This window comes from Toxotes jaculatrix, chromosome 9 (assembly GCF_017976425.1).
Source record: "Toxotes jaculatrix isolate fToxJac2 chromosome 9, fToxJac2.pri, whole genome shotgun sequence".
NCBI classification, from domain to species: Eukaryota; Metazoa; Chordata; class Actinopteri; family Toxotidae; genus Toxotes; species Toxotes jaculatrix.
The window spans coordinates 6,884,530-6,898,119 of NC_054402.1; the positions used below are offsets into that span (position 1 = coordinate 6,884,530).

Consider the following 13,590-nt stretch of genomic DNA (forward strand, 5'->3'; position numbering starts at 1 on the left):
CTATGAAATGTAATCTAAATTACAGTTGAAATATGCAATTTGGATGGTGAAATGCGATTCTTGTCATGCATTTCTGAAAGATCTTGTTGCATATTGGATCAAAAGGGTATTTTGATACTGATACTCTGCTATTTTAACTTTTGTGCTTTGCAGAGAAAGTGCTTTCATTAGTGTTTGCTTTTAGCTTTGCTGCCTCTGATTTTTTTTGTTTTTTGTGCATGTGTGTGTTACTTGACCATACTGATATTTTTTTTTCTTAAAAAGATTTAACATCAGTTATAAGGATGTCATTTTATTGTGTTTTCTTCAAAACTTTCAGCAAACCATAAGCAAACCAGAAAAAAACAAAACAAAAAACACAGAGCTTCTGTAAGTAACAGATCACAAACTACTTCATTTCAGGAGTGGCAGAACTCCATTCAGAAGAATGCTGGCCTGGCTTTCATTGAGCTAATCAACGAAGGAAGGTAATGTATCCATTCACTTTAATACAGAAGCTTAAATCACGCAATCAAGCAGTAGTTTATTCATCCCCTGTGATAAGTTTATTATTGTTTATTGTATTAATATCTTTATCTTATTTTTGTTTTCTGCCTGGCAACCATAAAAGGGTTGTGGGATTAAGAGGCAGGGTGTAGATTAGCTGTAAACCCTTGGCCGTGTTGACTGCTGTGTTGGGGCTAAAGGTAAATAAGACTGTGGTGACTGAATGAACTAAGAACATCAACACTAGAGCGCACTCTATTATTATTGAACCCTATTATTATCTGCCCATTTATACCTCTGTCTGTGTCTGTTTCACTGTACATCCCAGCATCTGTGTTTCACTTTCTGTCTCCCTCCCTCTTCCTCTCGTCTCTGGGTGTGGCCAGAGACAGGGATTTCTGTAGAGCAGATCAGGGGCAGCTCAGCCTCCTTGCCCATCTGCTGACCCATCTGCCCAGGCCTTCTCTATGCCCAGGCTCTTGTCTCAGCCCAGTCAGGCTTCTCTGAGTCCCCCCGCTGGCCCTGGAACAAAGAGTTTTAGCCAGGAGGGCCACAAGGCGCTGTCCAGGGTGCTGGTGACAGATACATAATTTCTCAGTCTTACTCAAGTCTCTGCACACCTGCTCTGCTTAACTAGACAGAAATAGAGGTAGCTGGAGTCTGGTAAATCTTTTTGCCTTACAAGGCGTGGCTGACACAGACGCTGTTTCTGTTGTAATGTGCAACAGCACATACAGCGTGTAGTTGTATGCTGTTCCTCTGTTTCATGATGCAGCTGCTTCATTGCCCAGCTGCCATCAAACAGACAACAAACAAATAAAACCTTGAAATTACTAAAAGCAAACTCATCACTTTATTATTACCAATGCTCCTCTTTAGCATGACTGTATGAGAGAACTGCCCAAGGTGGCCATGTTGATGCAGTACATACGGATACATGCAGTATTATTTTCTCCTTATAATTCTGGACTAGTTTTAAGACAAAGACAAAATATATGGTTCTTTGAGACACTCAATATAAAATGGTTTGAAACACAGTCTAATAATAGACAAAACAAACTGTAACCAGTTTTACAAATCTGGTTTGAGATGATTGGAGGCTCTGTCTCGAAATTGTTTTTGTGTTCTTGTCTGTCTTGTCTGTTTAAATTTACAGTACATGTACAATTGGTAGCCACTGAACTCTCAGGACTTTACAGCTGGCATGATCACAGATTTTACGTGTTTCCTATGGACAGGATACTAATGCAGAAGTGTGGTAGAGAAACTTTTCCAAATATCACTTGTCAGCTTGCTTTCTCATCCTATTCTTGGTTTCAAAACAAAGCTTGGCGTTGCCAGCCCGTCTCTTTGAACAGTGGACGTCTGTCTATTAATGAACGCTTGTCAACAGTTAAAGAGGCAATAGCAGCTGATGAATGCAGCCTCGGGATTACTGCCTCTCCTTGGGACAGGAGGGAAATTACAATCTGTATCAAGCACTGGAGAGGAACAGGGGCCGCTTTAATTAAAATAAAGCTAGCCTAATGGTGTGTAAAATGGCATGTAATCTACACACAATAGCCAGGGTGTTCTCAATTATTATATAATACTGGTAAGATACTGGAATTTTAATGTGAATGTGGGTAGAGACCACAGATCCTCTACAGCCATCCATGTGAGAAGTTATCCACGGCCAGACTTGTCAGCAATACAGGCACTGGGTTGATGTTCTGGTCAGTGGGAAGGGATGCTCAGTCAATCAGGAATGTGCCAGACAGGCTTCAATGCTCTAATGACACTCCATTCCCTCCTTAATGCTACAGAGGGATCTGTCACTGACCTGCTGCCTTGCAACGTAACACAGACAAATGATACTATTTACTAGTCTGCTCTTTCAACAAGCTGAATGTTGCACGATCCTGACAAGCTTTATTTGCCTCAGCCCTGCTCCTTCCTTAGTAGTGTCATTACAATGGATTTTAGCAAATAAAAATTGTATATGTCCTAAATAATGACTATCAACGTGCAGAGTCTGTTGCATTTAACTTTCTCTGCAATGTTGAAGGTTGCTCTGCCATGCCATGAAGGACCACATAGTTCGAGTTGCCAACGAGGCTGAATTCATCCTGAACAGACAGCGAGCAGAGGATGTCCACAAACACGCAGAGTTTGAGGTATAAATTGTGCCATCTTTTAATGAACCTGAAATTAAATGTTAAGTTGGGCACAGAATCAAATTGCTGATACGTATATCACTACTTCTTCTAATTCAATTTTGACCATTTCCTGTGAAAATGTTTTTTTACAATCTTCTTATGAACTGTAAAGAAATCATGCTGGTATAAAACAGCCATTCAACCATACACATTCAGTAATCTCTGTGTCTCTCTGTGTCCTCATGAGGGCTAGCACATCACCCCTACAATCACCCAACCAATGAAGGTTTTTAATTACTGGTAGCAAAGGGACATGCCAGCAATATTAACTCAGGATTATGAAATGAGCTTTTGCCAACCAACTCAGGGGATAACCTCCTGAGTCTGTATTTAGCCCACCCGCATCATATTTCAGACATGAAAGGAAAAGCTATCAAGGTTTAAGCAATTTGTAAATGTAATGAGTTGTGGTCTGTATAGAAAGTAACAGAAGAAAAATATGGCCCTTGTACTTTCCTGTGTAAGCTAGTCAGCAGAATAGCAGATTAGAGAGAGATGATAGCAAAATATAAAGAAATCTAAAAATATATAAACAAATTTTAATGTATTAAAATAGTTGGTTGGTTATTGTAGAACATCAGAAGACACACACACACACACACGCACACACACACACACACACACACACAGTGTAATCACACAAACCTTCACACACACTTCCGCCACCTCTGTTAGCAGCTTGTACATGTGAGGAGTGATGAGTTTCTTATCTGGGAAGAGCAGCCATCCTCAAACAGCTGCTTGATATACAGTTCTTGAGGATCCTTGACCTGCTAGATAAACTGGAAGAGACGTCTAGATATGCAATGTCAGGAGAAGGGGGAAGTGTACCTGGCCCCATCCGTTCTGTCTGCCAACTCCAGACAGCCTACACTTTTCATCTGGGTCTGACGTTACTTTATTACCCACTCTCCAAGATTGAAGATTCACGACACAGATAAGACATTTTTACAATTAAGTTGGTGTCAGGGCGAAGCATCATATCCTTTAAAGTGATAAATAACGTTTGATATTTGTTACAGCATCACGTGGTAATGCAAGGTGACAAGCAGAGATTGAGTTATCTGCCCTATGAAGAATATGTTGAAGTATAATATCTGACAGAATTCAAATTTGAAGCAGGAAATTCGATTAACTTCCAGCTTCTGTTACTAAATTAGATTTTCAATATTAGCAAGGTATCCCCCCAGGTAAGATAGTAAGACAATCTAGAGTTAGATCCGCTCCTCCAGATTACTTTTAGCCACCTGGAACACTTACGGATTTGCACTCACTTCTGGAAATTGATTTAAAACCAAGTTTTTCACATTTTGTCATTCTGAGTTAGATATATCTCAGTATTTGTATAATTGATATTTTACTGTTTATTTATTTATTTTGCAAATTACACAAAGCAGTGTGATCTTATGGTACATTTTGCTGCCTATTTACATTTTACCCTATTCCTATCAGGTCACAATAACATATTCCTTGATATATTGGCAATATAGCTTTGTAAACCCTGACAGTGGATATTCTTTGTGGATCTATTAGAGTATTTTCCCTTAGCCTCTAATAGCACCATCCACGTCTTCCTAGCAGGGAGCCTCAGCTGTCCGCAGTAAGGGAATGGGCTGCCGTCATGCACTCGCCATGATTTACTACACTCCTCCAAGGGAGCAGAAATATATCTCTCAGCTGTCCACTAATATCTTTATGCACTCAAGTGTGTTGAATGAAGCCATAACATTCTTCAGTGTGACAAATGCTCCATTAGAGGGTATATATTATTGTGGCTTTATTCAAGTAAAACATTCTCAAATGCTATTAGTACAATATCAGATATCACTTTTGGCAGTGGATACTGTACCTAAAGGCATTAATATACAATGAGGTTCACACTATGTTTTTCTTTTTTCCTTTTTCAAAATCTCAAATTAGTCCAACTGTGCCCAATATGCTGCTGATAGAAAAGAAGAAGAGAAGATGTGTGACCATCTGATCAGTGCTGCTAAACACAGAGACCATGTGACGGCCAATCAGTTAAAGCAGAAAATTGTCAACATCCTCACCAACAAGCATGGTGCCTGGGGGACACTGGCCCAGAGGTAAGCCCTTACACTTCGACATATGAAGAGCAGGTTCAGACCAACATGGGTCTTTAACTTGAACCATTGCTGCTCCAGGTTAGGTAACCTAGGGGACAAAAGTTACCTGTTCACAAAACTGTGATGGGATAGGACCACCAGTTAATGTCATTTTCCCAGGATCCGATAGGGTCAGCGGTCGGGTCAGCAAACGCAATTACAGTGTGGAGTGGCTTAATCCCCTGGGGACAGCTGATTGGCCAGTCGTCCGGCATACTGGGGTGGAAGAAGGGGGTTGGGGTGTTTCTGCAGTGTTGTCCAGGCATTCATTGACCCTCTCAGTAACACAGCCCAGCACCTGGTGTTAGTTGCAGACTTCCCCATGGGCCCTGTTAAAATAACCGCTGGCTCTCTTGCTCTGCCTCCCACCTCTCACCTTCATCCACATGGTCCCACAGATACGGTGGAGTTGAAAGATCAAGAGCTAGTTATATTAGACAAACAGGAGTGTTACAGCATACTGTTTGTGTTGTTTGTGCTGGGAGTGGCAAATATGACCATTTATCTTTTGTAACAGATGTAACAGCATAGATGCAAGCAGCATAGAAGACCAATTGAAGCTTCACGTGCTGCTTGCAGTTTAGGCTGTAGTGGGGCTTATTTTAGGACTATTTTGTGTTCTTTTCTAGATGTAGGTTAGATACAATGAAATAAAATAAAAATAAAAATAATATTCATACAAATGTTAATCCAGATGCTTTTGTTAATTATACTGTGAGCTGTATTCTGCAAGAGGCTTTAGACAAAGTCTGCCTCTTTCACACAACCCACCACTGTTGATTTGCCAAAACAAATTTTGCCTTTTTGCTGAAACAGTAGCTTTCATTTTGTTATTAAATTTTGAAAATACAGTGCAGATGTTAAGTCATGTTCACTGAACCTGGGTTTGTTTCATATCTTAACTCATGTTTACCAGTGTCAAAAATATTCTAGCTGGTCTAATTAATTTTTACGGCTGTATTTTATGTCTTTGACTTGCAGTGACATTCAAAGAGTTTCAGCCCAAATCGACAGATTTGATTTCTTTGATTTCACATTTGATTTCTTTTGTCATGGATTCATGGAAGATTATGCATTATGTCTATTTACTTCATGATATCAGGTGTATTTGTGTGTGTGTGTGTGTGTGTGTTTGTGTGTGTGTGTGTGTGTGTGTGTGTGTGTGTATATATATATATATATATATATATATAGAGAGAGAGAGAGAGAGAGAGAGAGAGAGAGAGAGAGAGAGAGAGAGAGAGAGAGAGAGAGAGAGGCATAATTCATTGTGGCCATTAATTTGTTGTGAATAATTTCAGGACTACTGCAGAGAAACAGAACATTTACAAAAATTGGGTTTAGCATTATAGCAATATTTTGTCTGCGACTGAGAAGTTTACAGTACTCAAGTACAGATTTTCATAAAACTGACTAAACCTTAGCAGCCCATGACAAAATCTACTGGAATGAATTCTGGGCTCTTGTTCAAATATTTATGGAGCCCCTCTCAGAGGCATAGCATTTGCATTGAAACAAAAGGTTATTGAGCGTGGGTGCATTGTAAATGATACCACAAAACTTCCAACAAATTCAAATTTAATGGTAACCTGCTGGTGAAGAAAAATGATGCAATATGCTCACAAGCTCAAGGCAGTGTTGCAGTTCAACAGCTTAGTCTTATTCAATGCTACATTAACTTTCCCATTTATGCTGCTCTTGTAAAATATAAAGCCCTCAAGCATTTTGAGGTGGCTGTCTGTTATATCTGTGTGTGTGCGTGCGTGTGTGTGAGAGTGTGTGTGTGTGTGTGTGTGTAAGAGAGGGGGAGAGAGAGAGAGACTTGTTAATGTTTGTTTTCACCCTCATGCCCAGAAATTGCTTTGCCTTTTACTCCTAAGTTCTGCCTGGAGACATGCCAAAGGCTATTTATCATTTGTGTAGAATATATTAAAAACAAAATTATTCTTAGGCAACTGGGAGACAGAAACTAGTATAACTTATATGTTTATATATTATTTTTCTTTACCAGTGTGTGTTTTTTTTTTCAATTAGATTGATATAACCACCTGGTCTGCCATTAGATGCATTCATTTTTATCTGAAATACAGACATCTGCAGGTTATCTGAGTCTCTGAAGGCCACTCTGTTTTGAGCTGTTGTTCTTTTTGTGGCAAACTGTGTAAGAACCAGCTGACGACAAGGAAATAATCTGTGCCAGGCTTGAAAACAGCTGCTCTGCAGTCATGTGATCTGAGTGAAGAATAAGCAGATCAGACCCTATGGTGGCCTGTTAGATCATACTATATGCTTGCTTGATGATGAATGTCCCCCTGTATAGAGTCAGCATAGGAAAATCAATACTCCTCAAATTGAAACAGTATAGGGTTGTATTGATCCGCTTGTGCTAAATCAAAACGAGGAGGCTTTGATACATCTCTCCAAGACAGCTCCCTGCCCAGTAATGACACACTATCAATTTTAGCTTTACACTGATAAATCAAGTTGAAAATTGGATGTCAGAGTTTTTTCCAGGGAGAGAGTGATTTTCCCTGCCCTCTGGTCCCCTCTGCTGTTGACCTCTGAACCATGCCAGTGGATTATAAAGTTCGGGCTCGTCTGAAGTGAAAGTAGATGTCAAGGAAAGGCTGATAAATTTGTTGAAGAATAATGTCCACCAGTTTTTGCAGCAAAGGACCACCTTACCGTGACGATGCTATAAATTCTCTTTCATTTTGCAACTCTCTCTCACACTGCAAGGCACTGCTGAAGAGTAAATTAAGCAGCTAATGTTTGTTTCACGCAACAAAAATCTGTAACTCCTCAAACAATTTACGTACACTGTTAGAATTACACAGTGGCAGGTTTACATACCAACTCATTGTTATATTAATCAATGAGTGAATTTTTACTGCGCTATTAAAATGTCTATTAAACTGTCCTTATAGCATTTCTGCCTCACAGAATCTCTTTTCTTTTCTGTATACAGCACATACAAACGATTTATTTATACTGGTGTTTGTACTATTTACATCTTGTGGAGATAATAAAGCCATACACAGATACGCAGATAAACCTACATGCTACAGACATTTTAACTAAAGTATACACTATCTGAACTTCAGTGAATCTCTCTTGTGTCATTCTCTACCACTCACTCACCAGCAGTCTTCAGGAACTAATTGTTTCGACACAACCAACCTAACAGAAATGTAAAAGGGGCTGAAGGAGACAAACCTCCCTTTGTTCCCATGCGGACGTCCATGTTCACATCAGCAGCATCAGTGACAGCTGACGGAGAAGCCTCCACTGGCCCCCACAGCAGACCTTAACCTTACCTGACTAGTCTATTGATTGTCAACATTTCTTCTGTATAATTACTTTTTTGTAGCAGAGAAGAGAAAGGAAAATGGCGGCATATATTGATCTGTGGCAAGGCAGTGAAACAGCCGTTTCCCTTGACTAACAGTGAGTTTCATCTCTCACACGTGATGAATGGTAACAATCTCCCTGTGGATAATAACTTTGTGATGGAATGAACCTTTTTACTCACGACGTGCCCGGAGTATTTGGTCTCGCCTGAAAGGGTTATCAATTCTAATAGAAGTCCACTAGCACAAAGGGGGAGCACCTTTAGACAGCCTTACAGCCTCTGAGGGTTCAAGGTCTGATGACCCCTCTGGGGCAGAAAAGAAAGGCCAAGGTCTCTGGTTGAGTCTGAGAGTATAAACAAAAATCAGCCTTTAGGATATCAGGTGTAATTCAAAAATATTATTCTTTTGACATCCAGAGTAGCAAAATGTGTGTCTTCTTCGCTCCTTCATATTCTTGTGATCAGTGTATTGTGAGTGTATAGAAGTCGATGATCCTAGAAATCGCTATGAAGTTACTGCAAGTGCTTATGTTTTGTTTGTTTTTTTTTGTTCTTAATTTATTTAGATCTTGTTTAAAACTGCTCGATTCTGCTTTGTTCTTGGAAGCTGATGTTCTCTCAACTGGCACGTCTTGTTCTTGCCCTACACCGGGCTCCATTCCCTTGGGGTACTCTTAACCTTGCACACTGTGCTAATTATCTCTGGAAAAAGGCCCATTCACACAATCATCAATTTCATCAGGTGTTGAAATTGAGTTGGGCATCGCCTGACTGTGCCCCATTTCCGATGAAAGATGGAGATCCACAAATCTGGCGATCCGGGGGAGTTCACCTACAGTACAGTACAGCTACTCATCCCCCGTCTGATCGTGTACGTCTGTCTTCATTACACCAGATGACCTGGAGTTAATCTTATTGCTGCTGTGTTGTTTCCCTTTCGTCTTTGTCCAATACACATTCCTCAGTGTGTCTCTTCTGTATCTCTAAATCTACAAAAGAAACGTTATATCCAGTAACTAGAAGCATTTGGATCTTAGCTTGGTATCCTCAAGACTGCAACAGTGTTGAGTGTAGTGATGATAAGAAATGGCGAAATTAAAGAGATGAAAGTCTTGTGTACCATTTGCAGCCCTCTGTGATAATCTGATCATGATGTTGGCCATACAGTCACTTAACACTTGGCATTCACAAGACGTGTGATCAAACTTCATGTGTTTTTATTGAGGAAATTACTGTGTATTTTTTTTCTTAGTTTATAGGTTACTTTGAAAGCAGTGGGTGCTGATCACCATATGTTTGCCAGTCACCACTTTTTGATGCACAGTGTCTTTTTCTTGTTGGTATTTTTTCATCTAGCAGCAGTATATAGAAGAATGTGGCGTAAAAATGCTTACCAGAAAAAATTCACTGGTTGACAGACAATGTTTTCGCATTTGCTCGCTTTGGTTTTTAGTGTCTGCCAGCTGCCTGATGGTTTTCTTGACGTGCAGAATCCCTGTCATTACAGATCTGCATATCTGGTTGTCATTTTAATGGGGTCAAAGCACTGGTTCAGTGAAGTAACGTTATTTAGTCAAATGAAAAGTTGTTTCTTGCATTTCCAGACTGAATGCAGTGCCAAAATTTCTTCTATAATTCTGTTTGGACAGGTACATGTTGCTGTAGGAAGTTCACCAATGAACAGTATCTTTTGTTTATATTTTCCAATCAAGTTTTTATTCCATTTTTTTTTTTTTTTTTAAGTGTATTTTTCAGTTTGTATTTATTTTTTCAATGCTACTTTTAGGTGCAGCAGCATTTGCATCTGAAAACAAATTCCTGGTGGACTTTTTAACTCATAGTCAGAGCCTTTTAGGACAACTGAAAACGAAAGAAAAGACTGCTTGTCCTCAGATTTACTCTAAAAGTGACGTGTGTTCAGTGTCCCAGTGTGTGTGTGATAGAAACCAGTCACTGCGCCTTTGAATAGAATTGTCACTGATTACTGGTATTTATTATAATTACCCCCTACTCATGTCACCAATGGAAGCTTTTAAAAGGAGTATAATGGTGTTTTATTGAATCAGCATGTCCCTGTCCTTCCTCCCAACTGCTTCACACAAATCTCCTCTGAGCATAAATAGAATAAAAGGGAAATCTTCCGCCATGAGATCCTCATCTTCCTGCAGTCCATCCCTGTTCGTGTTTTAGTGAGCAGTTCTGCTTTCAGTGACTTGAAAAACACAAGATTAGTTTCTGCTTTTGATAACAGATTGCTGTAATTATTTTTGTCTCAGTAATTTTATCTTAATTGTAGGGATTTTATTTCATTTGCAGAGATGACATTACAAGGCAATTGCATGAATTTAAGTAAATTCCGGCCTCAAACAAGCACCTTAAACCAGGTAATAGCATAGGTTCAAGGTTGCCCTGTTATTGGCTCAAGTTTTCAATTTGTCTAGAACATCAAGACTGTTAATAATCAGATAAGATATGAGGAAAGCAAATAGGATCTCAGCTTCCCTAACGTAACAGTAGCGCTAAGAATACATCATTCTCTAATCCAATATGAGCCCTTGTCAGCTGTCAAAAGTATCTCTCTTTTCTGGAATGATGTTATAGTTTCCTTTCCATTATCATTCCTTTTATTCTTATTTTCCTCCCCATCTTATTTTGAATTATTCTATAAAGCTTTCCCTTTCCTTGTACAATCAAAACACATTCCCTCTTGACTGGGGTGATTTGGCAGCTCAAACACCTCAACACTGGCTCCTTGAGGAAAGATGTGCTTTAAATACCTATTTGAAAGAGAAGAGAATAGATGATAGTCCTCTTACACATTTATCCTACTGCACTTAGCAAGTCTGGAAGCATCCATAAATAATGGTGCTCCTGTTTCCTGTAGGTTATCAGTGCTGGAAAATTAGCTTTTAAAATGCGGTTTGAAATCCATTTGGGTGATTGATGGGTGACGGGACTAATAAATTTTGCCAGTCTCTAGGAGGCCGGCTTACAGCCATTCTTTATGGTTGTCATGAAGCCAGACACATTTGATGTGGAAAATAAGGAGGTCTCAAGCTAACTCTGCTTAATAAAAAATGCTATTGGATGGACAATTTGTTGTTGTTACACAGACAATACAGGCAGCTAGCTTTCTATTAATGATTCTGAACAGGGAATTGTGTTTTATCACCTAAACTGAAAATGTATTGTCGGTAGCCTTGAAAAATGTAGGGATCTTGATTGTTAGCTTTTGCAGTATATTAAATGGCACAAAAGTGTGCCATTAAATTTCTTGCTTGTTCCCACCATGCTTTTAAGACATGGACGAGCTGTTTGGTGGCTCTGTGCCACCTCAGAAATCCCTTGTGTGAGAGCTCAGTACCACTAAGCTGTAGATCTCCATCAGGAGCGTAGTCCTCCTGTGCACTTTTTGGACCACCCTCAGAGAGTCAGTTCCTTTAGCACGGCACTTTGGCGCAGCTCAAATCCGGTCTAGCACTGACCACATAGTCTAGAATATCACAGGTCCTACTCAAACAGCAGAATACCACATTCAAACTGAAACCATCTGCTCAGGACTAAATGAGGGGAAGAGACATCAAAATGTTGGCATCCAACTCATTAATCAGTCACTGTAACTTGAAGGTTTCCTTTGTTGTGCATTTGATTGCTGTTAAAGACACATGAAGATATTTTTGGCTTAGACTAAAGTTGTACTCAAATGAGCGTCATTAAGCAGACCAAACAAAATGCATCAAATGCAGTTACTGTTGTTATAAGGAAATCTTCAAAGTGGTGGATTTATCCCCCACTGGCATCTGCTGTCTATTTGCACTGAGAATTAGGGGGCATAATCTTCAGCAGTAATCGCCCAGTTGCCTACAGTGGATTTACATTTTTCACACTGTGTAATCTTGCGTTTACAATATCATTTACGTGGGTTTCTCCTTTCCACCCGCTGACATCTCTCTTTTCCTCAGTTAAGCTTTGAGGGAGATTGACAGGGGACAAGCTCAAGGCGTTAAGGCTTGCTTTGCATACAGCGGCTCACGATACTTTGTGCATACAACATGCGCACACTTGCATGCACACACACACATACTCAGTTTTGATTGATACTTAACTGAAACTGAGCTCTTGTTGCTGTCAGAGCCCAGCTAAGTCTCCTGAGCCTCTTGATTTCTGACATTTGTAGATATTATATTCATGGAGCTGTATTTTGTGATGTGATCCCCTGTAACACTTTAATCTGTTTAGACTGCTTCAATACTGTGGCAGGGAAGGGGGCAGAAACCATACAATGAAGTAGACTGCTGCCTGCCAAGGTCTCACTGTATCTTGCACGCACTGAAAAATCTCTACTTGGATTTGGACTCACAGAACCCAAACCAAGGTTTTGTTTGGAGCTTTGGGTGGCTGTTTCTAGTATTTTACTTACTTACAGTACGAAGGTAAAGACAACAGTTTAGATATGAGCATGAAGAGGTCTGTTATACCACAGCATGCACTTCATGTTTGTGTAATAAACAGCAATAAAGCTGTCTATGTGGCCTAGACTTTGTGGATGTTGGAGTGTTTTCTCCTATTTGCACATACAGCAGCTGTTGATGTTCAACAAAATGAAGCAGAGTGATACCATGTTTCTTCATATCCTGTTGAAAATGAAATGAAAATGAATCTAATGCCACAATGATGTTGCCACCTCTTACCTTACAATCAGCTGCCCAACCATTATTTGAATTATCAGTGTTTTTTTGCATTACTCTTCCTTGTTAAGAGTAAATTAAAACAAGACTCCCTTTGCTGCATTTCCCTCTAAAGGAAACATAAAGGCTTTGAAATAGCTCCAGCTAGTGCACAGTTGGAATAAGCAGCACTTAGTAACCTAATGCTAGTCCTGGTGCTTAATGGTTTGCATTAGCTGCAAGCAATAAAATTATCCCAGGTCCTCACTAATGTTGGAATAATCATTTACAAAGATGGTTACCACATGCTGGAACTGTTTTTTTCTTTTTCTCTTTTTTTTACGACCCTAATTCGCTGTTATTAATAATGAATAAAAATGCAATTTTCTGTCGGGTTGCTCCAGGGCTCTGGGAATCATTTCAATGAATATTTCAGCACATTATCTTAATCATGGCTCCACATATGCAGGGAGGGGGCTTGTTTTATAGGCTCATGCCTCAACCGCCCCAAGACCCCGATCATTAAACCCCACGCTGTCTGCGTTGAGGTTTCTACCTTTGATTTACAAGACTTGTTAAAAAACATTGTAAAAAAGGAGGCAAGCTGTGCCATTTATACTTGTAATTTGATGCTGTATTTGTTAATGGGAGTGCCTGTGATTTATGTGTGCAGCGGCTGCTGCTGCTCCCTGCTGTTCTGATGCTATACGCTTTAGCAGAGGTAACATTACTGGGCCTCTACAGAGCATGCCACTAGTCAG

At 39.8% G+C, this 13,590-nt stretch overlaps 1 protein-coding gene across 5 annotated transcripts in view; it reads left to right on the top strand.

The window, feature by feature from the left end:
• The window catches only part of nbeab (neurobeachin b), a 181,204-nt gene that overhangs the window by 98,230 nt on the left and 69,384 nt on the right, over positions 1 to 13,590 (top strand). For all 5 annotated transcript variants that reach the window (XM_041046640.1, XM_041046639.1, XM_041046641.1 and 2 more), the window contains 3 exons: positions 403 to 467; positions 2,534 to 2,642; positions 4,605 to 4,771. In XM_041046640.1, coding sequence (XP_040902574.1) covers positions 403 to 467; positions 2,534 to 2,642; positions 4,605 to 4,771 — 341 coding nt within the window. The remainder of the gene's footprint in view (positions 1 to 402; positions 468 to 2,533; positions 2,643 to 4,604; positions 4,772 to 13,590) is intronic.